The following is a 23,014-nucleotide window of genomic DNA, read 5'->3' on the forward strand; positions in this document are numbered from 1 at the left end:
TAATCTGAACTTCTTCCTTGTGAAACTAGAAAAAAAAGTGCAAATTAAACCAAAGCAAGCAGAAGAAGGAAATAATAAAAACAAGAGCAGCAAGAGGGAAGAGATATGGGAACATATGTATATGTATAACTGATTCACTTTGTTATAAAGCAGAAACTAACACACCAATGTAAAGCAATTATACTCCAATAAAGATGTTAAAAAAAAAAAAAGAAAGTAGACAGGAGGTGAAAAGTTGTTAACAATATAGGAAAAGTAATTAATGGAATTTATGAACACTGTTTTTATTTGCACTTCCGTCCATGTATAATAAATAACTTACACTCACCTTCAAAAAAAACAAGAGCAGAAATCAATGAAACTAAAAACAGAAAAGCAAGAGAAAAATCAGTGAAGTCAAATTCTGGTTCTTTTAAAAGATCAATAGAATTGACAAAACTCTGGACAGGTTGACCAATACAAAAAAAGACATAAATTACCAATATCAGTAATGAAAGAGGGGATATCACTACAGAACCCACAGGCATGAAAAAGAAAATAAAGGAACACCACAAAGAACTCTCTGCTCATAATTCTGCAATGTAGAGAGGATGGACCTTGAAGGGTTCTATATGTGTTAAAGAATTGAGTATACAGTTAAGAGTGCATAGACCAGAGTGGCCAGAGATAATTTATTCAAAAGGATTACACTACAGAGGTGGCAACTAAAAGCCATTAGTCCTTCTATTGATATCTCACTCAAGAACTGACATTTTGCTAACTAGCAGATTGCATGTCAAATCTTTTCTATCGGTGAAACTAATGTTCCAGTATGATGAATGTTAGAAATGGGCTCTTCTTTGTAAAGTGAAAGGTATTCAATATATGTGGATTAGCTATAATAAATTGAAGACACTCCCTATCCTTGCACGAACAGAGTATAAGAATCCACGAAGGCTTTTACCCTATTAAAACCTCCATAGGCTGACATGAATGACTTAATCTCAAATGCGTCCTGTGCTCAGCCATTAGGTGAGGAGGATTTCTGACCGCATGGTGTCAACTAGAGGATATGTGCTGCGTCTTTCATAAGGGTGTGCTCAGAGCACTTAAAAGGACAGAGACCTGGGGCTTCATCAAGTTTATGGAACAGGTTTCATGATGTGTTGTGCCTACTGTGCTAATAAATAAGGTCTGTATGAGGCAGAATTTTATCTAAGCCCTTGTTTTATTAAAATCTGGCATGGAGAGCGTAGAGGAATAGCTCGACTTCTCTGCCTCAAACTTCTTTGCCAGCTATCACTATTTACCAAATAATAGTCGTGCATTACCAAGCGACATAGGTCAGTTTGCATCAGCTAGGTAGTATTCTAACCATTTTGTGTTCATTAACTCTTTTATTTCTCAAAGCAATGTTAGGAGACGGGAGCAAATAATATGATAAAACAGTAAGATGAGACGCAGAGAGATGAAATGACTTACCCAAGGTCATACAGCAAGGCCAGGGACCCAGGCTGTCTGATTTCAGTGCTGGTGTTTGAACCACTTCATTCCACTTCACTACCTGTTGTTTTTTTGTCATCATCTTGTAAGAATATACCAAGTCAGATAAATGATATCAATAGGAGTCAGCTTTCTGTGGAGCTGAGGACAGCTTAAATTCATAGGCTCTGGGTATTAGAGGTATAAGGGGCTCAGATATGGGGAGCTTAATATGGCAACTGTATTGACCTCAATACTCCTGATGACATTTGTGGTTATTTTTTTTCAAATAACACCTTTATTGAGACATAATTCACATACCATAAAATTCACCTTTTAAAGTGTACAATTAAATAGTTTCTAGTATATTCTGAGTTGTGTGTCTCTTTTCTGTTAGCTGTGTTTGGGGAATTTGGTTCTTTTGTGTTTGTGACAGTAGTCAAACTTTGATTCACAGCCTATTGTTTGGCCATCTTCGCTCCCAAAAGTCAAACCCTGGGTGTTCCACCAGCTTCCTCAAGCATTGATCTTTGTGGAAGTCATCCAAATGAGCATTTAGGGTGACTCCCGGAAACATGAGCATTTAAAATTTTTTTCTTTTGTCAGCTATTAACTAGCCCTACCCAGACCTCCTACGGAAGACACATCTGTGAGGTAGATGGGAGAAGCTCCACCCTACCTTACTGGCCCAAAAATATCTTTGGTATGAAAGTTTTAAAGAGATTAAACTTCCTGTTTCAATCATTTCTTCTGATTCAGACAGTGGTTCTTAATCTGAGGCCACAATCCTTAAGTGAACCAGGGAGTTATCATGAGGGACCTGAAAATCTACCTGTGGATGAGGCATTGTCTTTATTTTGGATAAATATGTGTTACATGTATATTTACTACTTATTTATAAAACACACATGGCTGCTGTTGTGATTAATAAAGCACAGAACCTTCTAAACATGTAGCTGAATTCCTAGTAACTTTTCATTGTATAGTTTCTCAATCAGCAGATATGAAAGTACAACCACCATCATGGGGATAATCAGAGAGTTTTGAGCCACAAAAGAAGTCATGTAGACTCAAAAGAGTTGAGGAATCACTGAGTTAAATAATGAACCTACTTCATAGGATACCAAGTTTTCACTTAGTAGGACATCAACTTATCAGCAGTCATTAGTACGGTAGTCTGAATTCATTGGATTGCTTCAGGGTAGGCAACTGAACAATTCCACCCTAAAATCAGAGTGGGGATCAAAAAACACCCCAAGCAGGTCTAGTGGGCTAAAAAGGTCAGCCTTCAGGGTGCCATATGTGCTTGGGGAAATTGATTCTTTTTGTATTTATGACGGTAGTCAAACTTTGATGGATTATTGTTTGGCTGGTATCACTCTAAAAAGCCAAACCCCAAATGTTCTCCAGCTTCTTCCAGTGTTGGAAGACACTCAAGGGGAAACAAAAGGATGCTGAGCACCAAGGGTGGAAGCTAAAAGGGAGGAGGGAGCTGCCAAATACGTGACCAAGACCAAATCTGCCCGCTTAGTTTGTTGGGAGTGCCAGGAGATAGTAGTGTCTACCCCAAAACCTTAGCAGACTACTTGAGACTTCTTTTGAACTTCTCCTTTCCCTTTTCTTTCCCAGAATCTCCTTCCCCTATACTTGCTTACAAACCTTTCCCATCCCATCCAACGCAGAGTCCCACTTTCTCTCCAAAGCTGTTTAATGAGGTCGAATTGTCTCGTGTTTTTCTGGAGGGGTTCCCTCTTCAACATTGCCAGAATGTCTCAATATTCTTGGAGCTTGTCCTCAGTTTCCAAAACTTCAGGGCATCCGATAGGCCACAGCTCTGACTTCAAATGCACACTGACCTTTTCCTTTCAACCAAACATCCTTCTCCTTCCCCGTTGCATTGCATTAGAGCCCCCTGAAGCCTGTTGTCTTACTCCAGGCATCCCCCTGCCTGCGGCTTGGGGTTAATATCTGGTCCTTTCCAATCCCACCCCATGTGACTGTGTCTTTGTTTCAGATCCAGGAGAGTAATCATCCTCAGACTGGGTCTCCACTAGCCAAAGCAAAAGAGACATTTGAGGAAAGAGTTGGCCAGTTCCTGCAGAAGGGGGTTTTGGGTTGCCTGACAACCAACAGATTGCCTCAATTCTCCTTTCTGCCTGACATGACCTCAGGGCCATAAATGGCTACTTTCCTTGGTGCTAACAAGGCAAGTGTACAATGACTTCAGTTGCTTGAGAAGAGGCCGTATCCCAAGAGGTACTCCTGAGAACTTATTTTCTTAGAATTGCAGAGTAAAAGGTTCCTGAGAACCGGGTTGAAAACTTTGTGTCTGCCTCTCTCCAACCTCTGTCTGACTGCCACCTAGTGGCATATGAGGGCGGGGGGTGAGGGGGTAGGAGTGGGAGTGGTCCACAGGGTGCAGTCAATAAGTGGGTGTTTTGTCTCTGGAGAATTTGAAAACAATAATAGAATCGACTAAAAATTAGACTTATTATCACCATGCTCCAGCAATTCTAAACAATGTTAGTGATAAAATACGTCTCACTTTGGTATGTCACTTCCCCCACTCCAGCACCTAAGCAGTCCCCTTCTCCCCCCTGGAGAGCCATACTTAATGCTGACTTTTCAGGTAATCCTTCAGATTCACATGTATTCCCTTCATCAAAATTTTCCTGTCTTGATGAAGGGAATAGATGTGAATCTGAAGGATTACCTGAAAAGTCAGCATTACACGTAAAACTAACACAACATTGTAAATCAACTATACTTCAATAAAAATAAATAAATAAAAATTAAAAAAAATTTTTCCCTCTCTTGTGTTCCATCCCTTTAGGGCTCTGCTATCTACTTTCCTTGGTGGAATTTCTTTATAGGGGAGGACTTCCAGTGGCTACCCTGCTCTCCCTACCAGGAGCGCCTACATTATAACAGGAGTCACCTGAAGAATCAGTGCTTTAGTTCAACGCTTATTCAAATTCTTTTAAAGCAGTGAAACCTTGTTTGCAAACAAAATACTGTGTGGAACTCCAACTCCTAAGTCTTCTTTAAGCCTGTCCTTTAATGTCATTTCCTCAGGGAAATTTTCTTTGCTCCTCCATGATAAGGACAAGCCCCCATGATCTACATTCTCGTAGCACCTTGGACTGATTCTTTCATCCCACCCATCACACCTGGAATTACGTGTTCTCAGGTAGACCTTAACCTCAGTGCGTGCAAATGCCAGGTTTCTCTTGTTCACTGTTGAAACCCCAGAACCAAGCATAGCACCTGGCCCTCTGCAGGTGTTCCATAAAGAGCTGATGAAAGAAGGAAGCCTTCCTATTACTATAGCCTATAAGTGAATGAACACTGGAAATGGCCAAGTCACATGTCACACTGTGGCTTTTATCAACATCATGGTCAACAACAACCTCCAGATAATTTTTCAGAAGCAAAAAAGTGGTCAACCACGTTTTCCTACCTTGTAGTCATGTGATGACATTTTAAAACTAAATGCAGCAGCCCCAGCTCTCAGTTTCTAGTGGGTAAATTTATTCCTCCCCTCCTTGGCACTAAAATCAGGTTCTTGCTCTTACTAAGTCCTGGCTGAAGTCCTGTGGGGACATGCCCTCTCCTTTTCTATACCAGGACCTCCTTTTAGCAATCCCAGGTTGGCATTTCCTTTAAAACCAGGCTCCGATTCCACTTTCTGCCTGAAACAACCCAAGCCTAGACTGTTTTCCCCTTTCTCTGAACTACTAGAGTTCAAGAACAAATGGTTCATCTAACTTTAAAAACCCTGGAATTTACTGTGCACTTGTTACATGCCAGTCACCATCATGAGCACTTTACATGATCTCATTCAAATGTCACCACAACCCTATGAGGTGAGGATTATTCTTCTCCCCATTGTACAGATAAGGAAACTGAGAGTAAGAGGTGTAGGAAGCAAGGAGAAAGGGAAAGAAATGTGAATCGTTTGCATGTATTAGCTCCCTGTCTCCTCCTGGTTTCCTGATGGGAGTGGACTCCCTGCAAGGTTTGACCCCAAAATTCTTATTTTATTTTTCATTTTGCTGAGCCTTTAAACAGAGGTGAACATCTTGATCACAGGACTGAAAATGGCTAAAGCCCTTCTGCAGTGTTTCCTCGGGCAGCTATTCCTCCAGTCCCCCCCAAATATCAACCCTCCCAACACACACACCCCTCCCTCCTACTGTCTCCATTGTCAGAAGGTTTTCGCTCACCCCAGCCCTCTGCCTGTCATCTTGTAATTGGGGAATTCATTTCAGGGTAATAAAGAGTAGTAAAGTCTTTAAAAGTGAAAAGGTACCTGAGGGTTAAGCAACTCTCCTTCACTTCACTGAACCTGCTTCCTTCTGAAGGCCCAGACAGCTGCCCTGAAGGAACTCAGGTTCTGACTGTTGAGTGAGGTAGCTAATGGTGGAGTCCAAGGTTCTTTGAGGAGCGAGGCAAGCCTGGGTCTGGGACGGCGGGATGTGAAGAGGGGATGACAGCACGGGGGACCCGGAGAGCATGTGTGATGAAATGGAGAGACGAGGCTGGCAAGTACAAGCTTTGCCTTCTTTGAGATTTTTGCCTGGAGCCTGCTTTTCACCCCCCTGTCACCCGCCCCACCCAGAAAAGTGAAAGGAAACTCCCTGCTTGCTCATCTCTCCACCCCCCTGCCCGTGCCCCCAGGACCGAGCTTAAGCAGGTACTAATTAGTGCTCTATATAATTTGGCTACGTTCAAAGTTCAAGAGGCTTGTGTGGACTGGCCTGGAGATCTGAGCATCAAATAGAATGTTTCTATAAGAAAATGCATGCTGGATTCCAAATTTTGGGCCAATATTTCATTCCTAGATTGGGGACTGCTTATACTTGGAGGCAACTCAGAACTCCTCTTGTCTACATTAACTTGAAGCCAGGCCTTGGGTCTTTTGTACTGTCCATTTTGTGAAGGCTCTAGATACACCATGTGGGAGTCTAATTATTCACTCATACACATATAGACATGTAAGTTTTGTAATATGTACTGTAGCTATTCTAAATCTTGCACTACGATATAGATAGTATATATAGAAATATAGACGCTATACTTGTCATCCACAATATTGAAGTCTAAGCAAGAATCCTTCACAGCTGTGAGGCTGATACCACAAATGCAGGGACATCTTGCTTTAAGCACTAAAAAAAAACTCTATGTGTAAATCCAATATTTATCAGTGATTTTAAAAGACACCTTATGCCATAATGGAAAAGAATATAAATATATATATATATATATATACCTGAATCACTTTGCTGTACAGCAGAAGTTAACACAACATTGTAAATCCACTATACTTCAATAAAAAAATATATATATATAAAATAAATAAAAGACACCTTATGGAAGATCATTTTTCAAGGCAAACAAACACTTTTTCATTTGTATTTGTTAACCCAGATTTTATTTGTTTTCCTTAGGTACAAAGAAAATGTCCTGAAGGCTGGCCTCACCCTTGGATATTTAAGTAATCCCTGGACTGCTTTCTTTCCCAGCTGGAGAAAGAATCTCATCACATTGACTATTCACTTGGCAAATATTTATTGAATGTCTGGAAGTGCTGGGCACTGAGTCCCTGCCCTCTCAGAGCTTTCCAGACTTATCAGGGAGACTGTGGCTGGGCAAATGCTTTAAATTTTAACACATGAAGGCATGTAAAAGGTGAATGCACTCAATGTCCTCATCTCTAAAATAGGTTAATAATGGGACCTATCACATTGGGCTGTGGTGAGGATTAACTGGGAAAACATACATGTCAATCGATGACTACAGTGGCTGGCACAGGGTAAGTGTTTTGGTTGTTATTTCCTAGGAGAAGAACGAACTGTGCCTGAAAGAGGTGGACAGTCTGAGATGAGCAACGTGAGTTTTAAAAAATGAGTATGTGTTCATGAAGGAGAGACATCAGAGGATGAATGTTCTAGGCAAATGGAGCTGTGTGCAAAGGCACAGAAGTACTAAGGACACAGTAGGTACCTGGAGAATGGATTTGGCATGTTGGAGGATAGAGTGCATAGGGAGAAATGGAAAATGGTGGCAAACTCCAGGGAGGAGCAGGCAAGGCTCCAGAGAGGAGGTGACATTTGGACTGGGTCTTGAAGGATGAGTAGGAGTTTGCCAGGCAAAGAAGAGGGAAGAACATACTAGTGGTGGGAAAACATACACAAAGGCACAAACTTGTAAATGTGTATGAAATATTTGGGAGACTTCATGCTGTAGCTGGGGCTCTGCATTGAAGGACTTCTCTCTTCCGCTTGGAGGTTTCAGAGGTATCTGAACTTGTTTGGCAGACTGGTGGGGTTGGGCCCCCTGAAGTCAATTTGCACGAGGGATTCATTGGGGAATAAAAGCAGTACATGTGCACCAAAGGAAAGAGGGATGAGGGGAACAGACTCACATCTGTCTTACAGGCTTATACATGCAGACCTCAGAGATATTGCAGGTTCAGTTCCAGACCACTGCAATAAAGCAAAAATGACAATAAAGCATATTACACAAATTTTTTGCTTCCCTAGTGCATATGAAAGTTATGTTTACACTATACTGTACTCTATTAAGTGTGCAACACCATTATGTCTAAAAAACCAATGTGCATACCTTAATTTAAAAAGACTTTATTGCTAAAAAATGCTAACGACCCTCTGAGCCTTTGGTGTGTTGTAATCTTTTTACAATAGTAACATCAAAGATCACTGATCACAGATCACCATCACAAATAGAATAATGAAAAAGCTTGAAATATCGCGAGAATTACCAAAATGTGACACAGAGACAAGGCACGAGCAAACGCTGTTGGAAAAGTGGCACTGAGAGACATGCGTGAGACAGGGTGGCCACAAACCTTTAATTTATAAAATACGCAATAGCTGCAAAGCACAATAAAATGAGGGTGCCTGTGTTCAGCAGGACCTCTCCATATTGGCAACTGAGCCCTGAGAAGAGCTGAAAGTGGAACCTAAAGGGCTTGTTAAAGGCTTGTTTCCTTGAGAAACTCCAGGAGACTCTGAAGCACAAGAAGACTGTGCTTTGGTCCACATAATATGTACTCATCAACTACGTGTTAACTGTTTAATGTAAGGTGGCAAAGTTTCACATCGCAGGGGGAGGGAGGAGGGCCTTCTCTCCACTTGTGCACGGGATACGGTGCCACTGTGGAACACTGAGGACTCCAGAGCAGCACCAATGTGGTGGCACTTCTAGGCCAGCAGAAGGCGCACCCTCGGACAATATCACAGTTGGCGGCTGTGGTGACCGTCAAGGAGACGTGTTCTGATGAAGGCAGTGGATGGCCATTTTTTCCAGCAGTACCTCTCACAGAGGAGGACCAAAGCAAGAATGAACTAAAAGGGTGGGTAATGTGGTCGCAGGCAGGACTTGTCCTTGTGCCCTTATGAGATGATCTTGAGGGCTTTCTGGGAATTCCTTTTGGGCTTGGGTAAAGACTATAGGGAGGAAAAGACCCTGCGAGAGGAAGATAAGAGCAAAAAGCAAGAAACATGGGCTACATTTAGGAGACCAATTTGATAGGACTTGCTGAAATTTGGATGTGGGCGATCAGGAAAAGGGAAGCGTGCCAGATGGAGCCAAGGTGTCTGGTTTACATGGGGTTCCCCCAACGGAGGCGGAGCAATATTGGGATTTACAGCCCATCATTCCAGAAGAAAGTATGTCAGGTATAAAGAGAGACCAAGCCAACAGAGATGACGGGAACGAGGTGTAGCTAATTCGCAGTAAGGGGATGGCAACCAAAGGCTAAAAAGCTGTCCAGGCTGTGGGTCAGGAATTGAGTTTCGAGGGCTCCTCGTGGGGGCGTGGCTCCTCATGGGGGCGTGGCTTCTCATGTAACCCACACAGCAGGCTCACCCTCCTTTCCCATCACCTTCCACCTTTTCCTCTCTATAGGACCCCTCCCTGCAGTATTCACACATGGCCAAATATCTCCCATATTTAAGACAAAAACTTTCCTTTGACCTCATATCCTTCTCCAGCTACTTCCTTCACCTTTTCTCTCCACTCTCCGTAATTGAGCTTCTCTAAATTGTGACCCTGAGCTGCTGTCTCCAATTCCTCATCTCCCCACTCACTTCTGGCCTCTGCTCCTCTCACTTCTCCAATATTTCACCACCAATGACTTCTGTGTTGCTAACACCAATGCGTCCTTTTCTGTCCTTACATTGTTTGACACTGCAGCTCTCTAATATCTTGGCTTCTGTGATGGCAGAGATTTAGCTGGTGTTAGGGGTTTGAGGGACTTTAGTTTGGATCAACATATGCGACAACACTTTTACCCTGCTCCCTATGCAAATTTGCCACTGAGCAGCAGACCCAAAGTGAGGCCCTCTTTTTTTTTTTTTTTAAACATCTTTACTGGAGTATAATTGCTTTACAAGGGTGTGTTAGTTTCTGCTTTATAACAAAGTGAATCAGTTATACATATACATATGTTCCCATATCTCTTCCCTCTTGCATCTCCCTCCCTCCCACCCTCCCTATCCCACCCCTCTAGGTGGGCCCTCTTGAAGCCCAAGTCAATGGCCTTCTGTCCCCAAGCTCTTAAAGTCTTAACCTAAATAGAAGCCATAAATCAATGGCTGTTTTCAGTGCCATGCCATTTTTGAACATCCACGGTCATGAATGAATGCTCACTGCACACAAGACACTGGTCTGATCACTTCACATGAACTGACCAAATTAAATCTCACTGCAAGACTGCAGGCAAAGGGCGACAGTACTACTATTATCCCCATTTTATAGTTGGGGAGACTGACACAGCTGCTAAGTGCAGAGCTGGGATTAAAAACCAAGGTCGGCTGACTGCAAAGTTCTCACTCCTAACCACAAGGCGGTAGTGTGAGAGGGGCGTCAAGCTGAGTGTGCAAAAGCCGGGCCTGCCCCTCACCTGTTACCCAGTCCAAGGTCAGTGCTGCCCAGACTCAATCACTCACACAACACTCCTGCACAGGATTTTTCCAAATTAAGTTTTTTATTAATTTAAAAATCCAGAAATACAGTGACTACATAAATAAGTACCATATTTAGGTACATGTCTTGTGAGAAGAGTGAAAGGGTAATACTGGTATGTTACTCTTACTTGTTTACATGAGTTAACTAGAAAATGGCTACAACTGCTAAATGGTGCTTATGGGCTTTGTTGTTCCAAGTGTTTATGGTATAAATAAATACACAAGAAGAACCACATCCATTCCTCTCTACTAACTGCAGGCGGCTTGGCCTCTTCTCTCTCGGTCCTACTCTGTACGCAACACTGAACATTGGAGGGATTCTAAGTTGGCCTCGCACAGCGCCCCAGCTCCTGCTTCACACAGAACTTGACAAAGGTGTGTCCCAGCGCCTGGGGGAAGAAGTCTATCTAGGGAAGCTCCCTGGGTGTTCCCTTAAGGCTGAGCTTTCAGAGAACACCTGGGTGGGAAGGCTTTGCGGTGAGTCATCCGCAAGGGGAAATCACCGCTTTGCTTCAGGATCCGGTGACTCGTTTCCACACTACGGGGATACTGCCACCTCTGGGAGGGAGGCAGCAGCTACTTAACCACGCCACCAACCCCTCCCCCACCAATAATGCTCTGTGGCCTTTCAGCCCTGGATGTCCTCCTTCCTTCCCTCGCCACCCCCCACCCCCCAGCCCCAGGAGAATGTGTCTAAGAGGCTCGTCCCCTGAAGCCCTGACCACCAGGCCCCTGTGTCTCTTTTATGAGAATAGACTCCTTTATGCCAGCTTGCCATAAAGACTGGACCTTTTACATTTTTCCCTATTGGTGTCAACTAAGGAAAAAATGTTCCTCTTACCTATGGTCACAAAGTAGGAAATACAGGATTTCTCGGTCCTTAATATTTAAGTACTCACTAGAGTTCATCCATGCCCCCTCAGAGGAGATAAATCTAGAAGGCAGGCTTGAGATCCCTGCTGTGGAGAATTTATAGTTTTCCCACAAAGATGATTTCTAAAGCCAGGCCTCAGAATGGATCATCTGGGCTCTGGTATTAGGCTGCAAAGAGACATTTTCAGAGCAGCCTTCTCTGGGATCCATGATTCAGATCCATGCTTGGTGCATGAGAGGAGAATGGTAGGAAGGTTTAGATCATTATCGGAATCCCCATTTCCCCAGATGAGCAATAATTCTCCTAACTGAAGCTCATGAGGACAGAACCCCTCTGCCAAGTAAAAACCAACTCCCATAACTGGAGAAGAAGGGAAACCACCCTCTTAAGAAGCTTCTAGAATTTTATCATCTAACCGAAATTTTTGGACTAGAGAACTATGACCTCAAGAGAACAAGCGAGGACTGAGCTGTTAATTGGTGAGTTTTGTTGACTTGAAAACATACGGCTGGCCTTGCTGACTTCTATCAACTCCTCTCTTCAATAACTATTTTGTCTTATATGGATTCAGTTTCTGAAAATTTTACCCAATTCTAACTTCTTTATGGAGGCCCCATAGGTTCAAGGGAGAAAAGAGAAGTGTGTCATTATGGAAAAGTTCTTTCCCACCTCAAAGTGAAGGCAGCCAGGAAATGGTGTTCCTGTTCTTTCCCAGGGTTGGTGCCATCAACAGTCATACCACAGACCCAAGGGCACAGCCTTCTGTTCACAATTCCTTATTCATCCTCCTGGGTACCAACCGCCTCCAAGCTACTTGAGAGCCAGGCAAGGGAAAGAAGGGGAGAGTCTACACTGGCCTTGCCTCAGAATGAAAGCTGTAGTTCACTGTGTGTGCGTGCGTGTGTGTGCGTGTGTGTGTGTACATGTGTGTGTGAAGATGGGGAGTTAATTTTTTTAAAACACAAGACATTCTAAAATTTGAAGAGCAGAATTTCATACAAATATTTTCTCTGTACTAAAAAACTCCTACTAAGCAATTCCCTTCTCTTTCTTTCACTGGAATAACTTTCTAGATAGAAACCCGGGGGTTTTGTTTACTCTTTAACCCGTAAAGAAATGTGATTCTCCCAGAAACTAGAGCAGGGTTGTGGCGTTCTAGCCCTCTTCCTACCACAGAGAATTCAAGACGCTTCTAGTCTCTTTGGAGGAGACATTTAAGGGCTGACACACCACTCCAATAAAGGAGCAAGTTATGCTGTGCATGGCGTGAATAATTGACTGCATTTGAGTTTGGGGTTTTAGGGCACTGTTGACTTAAGCAAAGTAAGCCTGCAGTCCAGCCGCAGCTTGAGTTTTCTTGCTTTACTCTATCCAGTACTGTCTGTCTCATCTAACAGTGGCCCTTTTCAGACCTTTCCAGGTACAAAACCTTGACCAAATCTTCAAGCTCCGTTCGGCACACACGACTTGAACACATCTGGCTGATCTGGGCTTCTCCTTCAGTGAAGATCTTCCACTGGCCTAAAAGGCAAACACAAAGTGGCCCAGAGACGTGAGAGGAGGGCAGAGCCGATGAGGTGTAGAACCGATATACCCCACCCTTCCCCACGCACTCACGGACCTGCCAGGGGAGCTGGAAGACGAGCATCACGTGATTTCAGCAAAACAGCCCCTGAAACACTTTTCTTGGGACAGTTACGGAAAATGGGCCATGGAGTCTTCATTTCAACAGACAGCATTTGTAAGAATCCCAAGAATAATACAGAACCGCCTCCTCAGGAGTAAAACCTAAGTATTGGGGTGGCCAAAAAGTTTGTTCGGGTCTTCGTAAGATGTTACGGAAAAACCCGAACAAACTTTTTCGCCAGCCCAATATTGTTCTTGGGATTTTTACAGTTTACTTAGTATTTGCGAATTGCTCCGCTATCAGGTCGTTAGCTATTAGGTGGCTCACTTGGCAGCAGGTCAAATAAGGCACTTCGGAGACCAGTACTTGGTGCATTACTGGGGCTTTGCTTACTCTTTGAGGCCCGAACATTAGTTTGGGTTGCTTGATTATTTACTGCTCTTTTCTCTATTCCTGCCGCCCTTTGTTAAAAACTGCTCCCCTCTGCTTTGTCTTACGCCCACACGCTGGCCTCACACCACCTTTAGCAGCCCTTCCAGCCTCCCATGGCTCCGCAGAGAGTTCCAGCCTCACATCCGCCACGCGATCCCTCTCTGCTCTGGGTGAACACGGCCGCATCCCTTCCGTTCCTTGTCAACCGTGCTCCTGTCCCCCTCCACTCCCTGCTGTCTCTTCCCCCGCCCCCTGGAACTGTCCATACATCCAGTGTGTCCTCACCAACTTCTCTATCCCCCCTCCTGCCATGCTAACTGAGCAAGCGGTTTTGACTGCACACCCGTGCTGAGCGCTGGAAACCACCCGATGTCTCTGGACCATCCCTTTCTAACTTTCCTGGTCCCTCCGTGGTAAGATCTTCCTTCCCCTGCTATCATCTTGCTCTGTCGAGTAGCGTTCCTAACAAAATGTCTACCCTGGATGCCCTCTTCAGTCTTTTCAATCCTGTGCTCATGGTGTTGCAACCTGGAAAATTCCGCGAGTCCAAGGTCGGCAAGCGCCTCTTAATCCAGAACCGTTGTTGAAACTCTTTTGTTTCTCTCGCCACAGGAGAACATGCCCCGCTTCCTTACAGCCTCCCTTTCTCTGCTCCTTTCTCCCTTGGATTCTTCACTTTTCCCTATTCTCTCGGATTCGATGGGAAAGGAGAGATGGGTCGGGCAAGGAAGCAGCTTCTACCAAAGACCTACGGTGTGCCAGGATCTGACAGGCACACTATATACAGGAGTCAGGCTTGCTCTTCTCTGTCCCCAGGTGACCCTGCGGGATCATCTCATTACCTATGTCCTTCAGAGGCACACATCATCTACCTCCATTATGTACCCTAAATCCTAACTGTGACGGGAAGACTTTGTTTAAATCATCTTTCAAGTGCCCCCGTGCCTAGCACAGTGCCTGGCCCACAGTATGAACAAAAATATGTTCTTTGAAATTAATTGGTAATTTCAAAAGTCACATTATTGATCCTATAGACTCTGCCTCTTTATTCCTTACAAGAACTCCCAGCTCCTCCATTTGACTTCTCCTACTGTCCAGTTAGTTGTCTACCTGTCTCCTGCAGAATGAACAATTGACCTCATCGACCCTATGTCCAGCTGCCTATTGGATAATGCTGCTCATATGGACTTCAAGCACCTTAATCTAAACGTGTTCCAAGTAAAACCCATTTCTGTCACCAATGCCTGCTCATTCTCCAGAGTTTCCCACTGGTGAATGGTATTACTATTCACCCAGTCCATAAAGTTGTTAATATTGGAGTCATTCTAAACTCATTTCTCTCTTTGATCCAGATCTTGATGGTTTAACCTCAGCCCCTCACAGGGACCCCTCCTCCCCTGTCTAACCGACTTAATACAGCCTAACAGCTTCCTACAGACTATCACCAGCTCTCTCACTAAAAGCCCACCTGCCACTCCATTCAACAAGTACCACTTTCTAAAAAACAGATCTGAATGCATCATTCGCTTACTCAAAACCCCCCACTGCGGTTCTTTGATCTGGAGACCAAGTTCAACTTCTCAGCATGGCATACTGGGCTCTTTAGAATATGGCTTCTCAAAGTAGGTGCTTAATAAATGCACCTGACAGCCAAGAGACATCTTTCCAAAGCCCCATTTTGACACCACTACACTGTGTGTAAGTTTGCAGCAAGCATCCACGCTCCTTGCCTCCTATCTGCACTTCTCACCAGCTCCTTCCAGGCCCTCTAACTACTTCCTACCTCCAACTCTTCTCATCTTCCTGTGCACCCTATGTGGCCTTTGTAATCCTTCCTCACCCACACCCACCCACCCACCTCCACATTTCTTGTTTGCTCCTGTCGAGTCTTCTCTTAGGCTGCCCCTTCTCCCTAGACTGATTTCCTGACCTGTTGCCCAGTCACACCCTTCTCTTTCAAAACCCACCTCCTCCCTGAAGCCTTCCCCGACTAAGCCCACCTGGCTCTCGTCTCATTGTTCTTTGCAGATTCCCCTGAGCACTTAGGTATTTAACCCTTCAGAAGTATACTAATTCATAATGAAGGCATTTTCATGTTCTGTCTCGCCCATTAGAATTCCCTGTGGATAGAAATTCTGTGCCTTTTATTCCTTCAGAAGTGCTTACCCCCCCGCCCCTCCCCACGCAGTGCCTAGTAGGATCTAGTCCCAGGCTCCATCTAGCGTAGAAAGTGGGAGAGCCGCAAGTATGCTTGAGTGTCTGAGTGCTTTTAAAGAAACACGACCAGCCGGGGCAGTTCCAAACAGTCAAACAGAGCTTTGTTACAACACAAGAATCGATATGCAGTCATCTTCTCTCTTTCTCTCTCATCCCCACCACTGAGGACGTAGCCTTCCAGATGTGAAGTCTCCACAGATAGACCAGACCTCCCACCCTCTTGAGACTCTGGGTTTAGTCACCCACAGGAGAGAGAGAGAACATCCTCTAATGCTGACATGGACCATTGCTCCTGTTCAGTGAGAGCACAGTGGGTACTTTATTTGGGGCTATGTGACATCGACAACTGGATGTGTTTTCCAGGGAGCAGTAAAGAGAGTCACGACTTACTCAGGGTTGTCCTGGTCACCAGCTTGAAGTGATGGAGCTCCTCAAACATCCTCTTGGAGATCTTCTCAATATGGAAGTGCTGGAGGATGCCTGGGGCCAAGCACAAAGTGGGGCAGGTGGTCAGGCGCTCTCTATCTGGAACCACCAACCCCTTTTTCTGCTTGGGCTGAGCATATCATCTCACTACTGGGGCTGAGGAGTCTCGAGCTGGGCTGTGTAATGTGCTTAACCAGGAACTTGGACGGCTCGAGGGTTATAATTGACTCCATTTGTTTCCTTGGCTCACTGACCTCCCCCCGGTTCTCCAGAGGACAGAGATAAGGGAGACAGAGCTGCTGACTGTGGGGCCCGCTCCTGGGGAAAGCCACAGAGAATCCAGCATGGGTGCTGGTTGGAGTTTCTGCAGCCAAAGGCAGTATTAGACATTCTGCCCTTGCCCCTGGTCTGGGTAGACTATGTTCCTGCCAAGCCACCGGGCTACCCTCCTGGCTCGGCAGCGAGAACCAGCAGCGGGTCTTGCAGACAGGTTGTTTGTGTAAATGGAGAAGCCATCCTTACTCCTGAACTCACCAGAAAGCAGCTCCTTTCACTTTCCCTTATAAAAATGGGCAGAGTGAAAATAAGGGGGCTCCCACAGTCTCAACCTTGCCTGAACAGCTTTCATCAGAATAACACGTGAACAACTGAAAACTGCCTTGCAGTTAAGGAGCAATGTCACCAGCCCACTTAAACAATCCTCAAGAGGTCTACAGGGGGCAACGGACATAGAGCCTGGGTTTTCCTCTGTCCACTATGCACAGATCTTGATTACCCAGTGCTGTGAACAGGAGCTTATTTAGAGGCGACACTAGCAAGTTGAAAAACATGCATGCATTTCTGTGAGGCGAGAGATGTGGGGCGATGGATGCATAGTGAGGTCACCGCTAGGGAAGCCAACAGAACAGTGCTTAGTCCTGGTGACCAGTTACAGAGGAGCTAGGGAGTTAGAGATGGCAAATCAACATTCCTGGGTCTAGAGCAAAAATAAACAGGGATGAGCCTTATATGTGTGTTCTAGCATATTTTTAAAGGGGTAGAGAGGACCTAGAGTCTGTCATACAGAGTGAAGTAAGTCAGAAAGAGAAAAACAAATACCGTATGCTAACACATATATATGGAATCTAAGAAAAAAAAAAAAGGTCATGAAGAACCTAGGGGTAAGACGGGAATAAAGACACAGACCTACTAGAGAATGGACTTGAGGATATGGGGAGGGGGAAGGGTAAGCTGGGACAAAGTGAGAGAGTGGCATGGACATATATACACTACCAAACGTAAAATAGATAGCTAGTGGGAAGCAGCCGCATAGCACAGGGAGATCAGCTCGGTGCTTTGTGACCACCTAGAGGGGTGGGATAGGGAGGGTGGGAGGGAGGGAGATGCAAGAGGGAAGAGATATGGGAACATATGTATATGTATAACTGATTCACTTTGTTAAAAAGCAGAAACTAACACACCATTGTAAAGCAATTATACTCCAATAAAGATGTTAAAAAAAAAAGAAAGAAAGAAAGAAAGAAGGGAGAGAAAAAAGGCCCACAAAGTACTAGAGCAGTTGTTTCTCAAAGGATGGGTCCAAGTGCCACCTGTATCAGCATCACCTGGCTATTTGTTAGAAACACAAATGTTTAGACCCTACCGGAGGCTGACTGAATTCACACTTCTTGGATGGGGCCAGGTAACTGTTGTTTTTTTTTTTTAAATAAATAAATTTATTTATTTATCTATCTTGGTTGCGTTGGGTCTTCATTGCTGTGCGCGAGCTTTCTCTAGTTGCGGTGAGCGGGGGCTACTCTTTGTTGCAGTGTGTGGGCTTCTCATTGTGGTGGCTTCTCATTGCAGAGCATGAGCTCTAGGCGCGCAGGCTTCAGTAGTTGTGGCACAGTGGGCTCTAGAGCGCAGGTTCAGTAGTTGTGGTGCACGGGCTTAGTTGCTCCATGGCATGTGGGATCTTCCCAGACCAGGGATCGAACCCATGTCCCCTGCATTGGCAGGCGGATTCTTAACCACTGTGCCACCAGGGAAGTCCCGGTAACTGTGTTTTAAACCAGCTCCTTGTGTGATGCTGAAACTTACTCAAGTTCGAGCACTCTCGAGCCTTATGCGGGAGCCAATTGAAAAAGGATGTGCATTATTTCCCAATTGAAACCTCACCTCTACACTCGGATTCCTAGAAAACTTGACCAGACTAGATCAGCCCTAGTCTCGTAGCTATGGGATGGTTTGAATAGCTGCAGGGATATTGTTTTAAATTTGTCTTACTGCAGAGTCCCCAGCATGATTTGAGAGACTCAGCTGTGCACTGAATGAATGCATTTTCGTGTTTGTTGAGCTTCCTCTGGGAAACGATGGTAGACTACAGTTTGGGAGTTTACAACCCTGGCTGTACATCAGAATCACCTGCGGAGCTTTCGGAACAAACCCTTAAGCCTAAGCCCCACTTGGCCAATTAGTAAGACTCTCTGCAGGTAGGCTCAGGGATTTGGTATTTAAAAACCTTCCCAGATGATTCTGATGTGCAGCCAGGGTTAAGAAGCACTCCTCCAGCCTTGGTTGTGAGAAAGACAACAAAACCCAACAGTCAATACTTACTTTTTAGCCCAGGTCCTGGTTAAAGCTAAAGGCCACAATAGCAACGGTGGGAGTCATATGTTAGTTTCTAAGCAATCGGGAAATCTTCTGACCCAGAGGAACAAGTTGAAGCAAAATGAAGGTGAGTCTTCCATTCCTTCCCTGTGTCCCCCTTACAAAAAAAATTGACAAGAAATTAATGTCGTCTGGCTCACCCTTTCGAATGGTCCAAACGTGGACCTCTACCTGAGGCGGTCTCTCTGTCTCCAGTGCTATTTTTCTGGTGGTCTCCCCATCCTCCATGAACACAGACTCATACACGGGCATGGTTTCTTCTCCACAGAAGTAGCCTTTGCTGTCAAAGCTTTGGCCAGGAAGTTCTTCTGGAATCAGGAAGCAAGTAGAGATTTGTCATGGTTTTCCAAAACTAGGAGCAAACCTCTGCATTTATGCATCTCTTTGTTCATAGCACCACACAAGCATCAAAAGTGGACAATCTACAAGAACGTTCCTACAGAGATAGAAAGCCCACCCATATTTCACTGGCTCAGCTGAGGCTGCCCCTGTAACAGCCACCAAATCACAAAGAAGCACATGACTTTTAAGTCTGCGTGATGACAGAACACTGGCCCCAAAGCTACACTGGATCCACCACCACCACATGAGAATTGGATCTTCACAAAGTGGAAGAATGTGACGAGGTACAAATCTGCCGGGCGCTTAAGGGAACATCGGATTTTCGATGCTGGGTCAGGATCATGGTTGGGCTAGCTCAATGTTGCCAACAGAGACCCAAGGAATGGGCTGACAGAAGGCCTCGGTTAGCTTCCCTGACGTCAATTAGGTATACTTAGAAAACATTTATGACACTCATTTATGTGCATATACTTGCCCAAAGGATCTATCCAAATTGGCTTGACATTTCTGAACGCTCTTTGATTTGTTTGTAAGCGGAATGCTAATACCGGATCAACACCAGTGCCAAAACCTAGATGTCAGATTAGTCATATGTATGCTATGCCAAATGAACGGTTGGAAGACACAAAAAAATTGGTCAAATCCCTCAACTATGGATCATTTAAAGTATAAACTAACTTGTTGGATTTCAGCTTCCAGGCATAAAGGTACCAGCCCCCTCTTACTCCCCATCCTGCTCCACCCTCCTCTTTCCTCAGCCCCCTACTGAAAGAAGTTTCCCTTGGTTGGTTATCCGTGACTTAACTTGCTTTGCTGGCCTCGTAGTCAGCACCCTCTTCAGCTGTGTACTGAAAGTGTAACGCTCAAATAGGGAACAACAAAGACAAGCTGAGGACACCCTGAAAAATTCTGGATATGTGCAGAAGCCATCTGTCAGAACATCTGATGTAAGCGTTGGGTGTTGAGTGCTTTGGGCCCGTGACTCTAATTAGGGGGACTCACTGTTAGCCAATCCGAGGCACTTGGACTAGAGGTTGTAATCATATGGCTGTTGCATGTCTCTTGCTGACCTGATTAGCTCTCCCATCCCCACCACCATTTTGGCACCGTAAGGACAAAATCCTAGTCTTCTCTGGATGATTCCAGGTTGGATTACTCAATTCGTAGATTATCCTAGAGTCAAGCTTTCTTTCTCCTCTTGTCTTTCTTTTTAGTTATTTAATTACTCGGTGGGCTGGTCTTTTTTGGAGATGCATTAGGTGATGAAGGGACGTGCACTAGCACTTTTCAGTAGGTGGAGGGGGGAGGAGGTCATGGAGTATACAGGAACCTCTATGTATTTAATTACCACCTTTAGAATGAGAGCCGGGTTCATGTGTTAAATCTTGCTCACCAGCTTAATACTAGCTATAGCTATCACAGCCATATGAAATCCATGATGGCACTGGAAGTACCTATCATACACTAAAAGTTCTCCCAGGGTCCTGAAGAGTCATCCTGCCCCACCACCCCTCCCCTCCAAGAGCTTAATTTACTCACCAGAAGGGATCTAAAAACAACAAAATCCATTCGTGACTCAACCCTGGCTGGCACATGAAAATATTAAGAGTAAATAAACAGAGCGTGTCTTTCGAACTACCCACTCGGCAACCTCTTCATGCCACATCCTCCACTTCAAGGTGCTTCCTGATCACTGCATGTGAACCTACTTTCATTTCCTTCTGGGGAAGTATGCCATGCCTGAAGTAATTTCTGGGCATTCCCACTTCCCATGAGAATGCTCCTGTCCTGAGCCCTCCAGAACTAAGAAATTGAGAAACCACTCCGTATGGAAGTGGGGATGACTGATGCAGGAGATGTATTATCCCAGCCCAGGAAACAAACTTGAAGTCTTACCAGGGGCTTTTTATGCTGTAACCCAAAAGGAGTGTGTCATTACGGGAATTCCAGGTATATTGGGGTGGTATGGTGGGGTTGAGAGGTGAGTTGGGGAAGCTTCAGGGAGTAGAAGTCCTACACAACCCTGCAGATGGCCACTGACACATGAAGCAAGGCCAGCCTCCACCAGAGCAAAGACAAGAGAGAGAGAGAGAGGTGAAACTCACATCCTTTATTTTGGCCTTAGTCTGTTACTGGAGGGGCCTGCAATCATTTGTTCTAATGAAACTTTTGGCTGGATCATCAGTGAATTTTATTTGTCTCTTTTCCCTTCTCAACGTGAATAACTGAATTTACCGTTCTTTTTTTCTGTCGATCTTCTTCTCCTCTCACTCCTTTATTCCTTTTCCTCTGTGTCCTGTGTCATTTTCTAAGAGGCTGAGGATGTCATGATCTTCCCTTTCTCACCCCTTCACATCACTCAGAGCTCTACTCAAACATCGTTCTTCAGAGAAGCCAACCCTGACCAGCCTTTTGAAAGCACTTCACCCTGCCTGTGCCATTCACTATCACCTGATCCTGTCTGTTTTTTTCTTCCCAGTACTCATCACCACTGAAAATTACCTTATCGGTTTGTGTTCATTGCCTTTCTTCTCCCACTAGAATGTAAGGAGCATTAGTGGCAAGTAGCCTGAGTCTGTCTGCTTTATCTCCCTATTCTCAACGCCTAGAACAGTGTCTTGCACACAGAAGGCACATAATATGTGTTTCCAGATTGCATGCTGCATGAACAAGTGCATGTCCCTTGAGGATCTGAAGCTGCTGAGTACCCGGGCCTCCGTGTAGTGACTCTTGTAGGGCAACGTGACTATTGGGAGACTTTCAATTTGCAGACATCCATGTGTGGCTTGCTGAAGGCAGGTGACAGAATGGGACAGACACTCTCTCCTTCCATGTTGCCCAGTAAGTCTTCTATCTCTACACGTCTGAGCAGCACGGGAAAGCGGGAAAAGCCACTCTTCCAGAGAAACAGATTGTCAATGAGGCTCTTCAATATATTGCCAATTGGGATTCTGAGGGCAGTTTTTAAAATAATAGCCTCTATTACTTTTTCTAATTACAAAAGTCATACACGTTTAGTGTTGAAAATTTAGAAAATACAGATAAACAAAAAGAAGAAAATAAGAACTACCCATCATTCAGTCACCCAAAGATGGCCACTGTTACATTTTACCATATGCCCTTCCAGTCTTTTTTTTTTGGCTAAGCATATTATCAACGCTTTCTCTATTAAAGAGAAGAAAACTGAGGTGTATAAAGTGAAGTGACTTGCCCAGAGTCACAGAAATAGATAATAAAACCAAGGTTTGGAACCTAGGTCACTTCCAGCCCATTGTTTTTTCCAGGCTAGCAGAAAATGTTGACTGATTAAAAAAAAAAAGGCAAATCAGTTACTTAAGTGTCGGTTTTGACACACGAGCTTGAGAAAAATACAGTCTGTAGTATTGGGGTGACAGAGTACTGGATTGATGATCAAGCATTCTAGCCCTGGCTCTGCCACTGGTTTTCTGTGTGACCTAGATCATAATATACATATTGTTTTCTAGCTTGCAGATTTTATACTTAACAGATATATTGCAAATATGTTTCTGTGCCATTAAATCTTGTTCTATAGTGATTTTTAATGGCTATATATTACGCCACAGTACAGATATACCATAATTCATTTAACCATTTCCATACTGGTGGACTTTCAGTTTGTTTCCAATAATTCGCTATTGTAAACAGCACTGCAGCAAAAATCCTTGTTTGTATATCTCTGTACGTCTCTGATCACTTTCTTTGGATTTCTAGGAGTAGAACTGCTTAGCCAAAGAGTATGAACATAAAGGTTTTAATAAATGCCACCGCCTGAAAGGCAACCCCTGTCCTGTGTCCTGTGCTCACACCTTTTTGATTCCTTCACTCTTATTTGAATCACGTACAGCAGTACAATCCTAACCACACAAAGAAATGGGATGTGGTCTGAAGGTGTGAGATTCAAATTGGAATATTATATAGTGGGAGGGTTTATCTTACCTGAGTAGTTTAGGTAACTATTAGTTTGTGTCTGAA

General features: G+C 44.4%; 1 protein-coding gene across 6 annotated transcripts in view; it reads right to left on the bottom strand.

Moving 5' to 3' along the window:
* Positions 1 to 11,115: 11,115 nt before the first annotated feature.
* The window catches only part of CHRDL1 (chordin like 1), a 112,315-nt gene continuing 100,416 nt past the window's right edge, over positions 11,116 to 23,014 (bottom strand). For 4 of the 6 annotated variants that reach the window (XM_061177666.1, XM_061177665.1, XM_061177660.1 and 1 more), the window contains exons 10-12: positions 18,820 to 18,987; positions 15,995 to 16,084; positions 11,116 to 12,849 (exon numbers count right to left, since the gene is read on the bottom strand). In XM_061177666.1, coding sequence (XP_061033649.1) covers positions 12,719 to 12,849; positions 15,995 to 16,084; positions 18,820 to 18,987 — 389 coding nt within the window. In that variant the 3' untranslated portion in view covers positions 11,116 to 12,718. The remainder of the gene's footprint in view (positions 12,850 to 15,994; positions 16,085 to 18,819; positions 18,988 to 23,014) is intronic. The other 2 variants (XM_061177662.1, XM_061177661.1) reach the window with 1 other exon arrangement.

This window comes from Eubalaena glacialis, chromosome X (genome assembly GCF_028564815.1).
Source record: "Eubalaena glacialis isolate mEubGla1 chromosome X, mEubGla1.1.hap2.+ XY, whole genome shotgun sequence".
NCBI lineage: Eukaryota > Metazoa > Chordata > Mammalia > Artiodactyla > Balaenidae > Eubalaena > Eubalaena glacialis.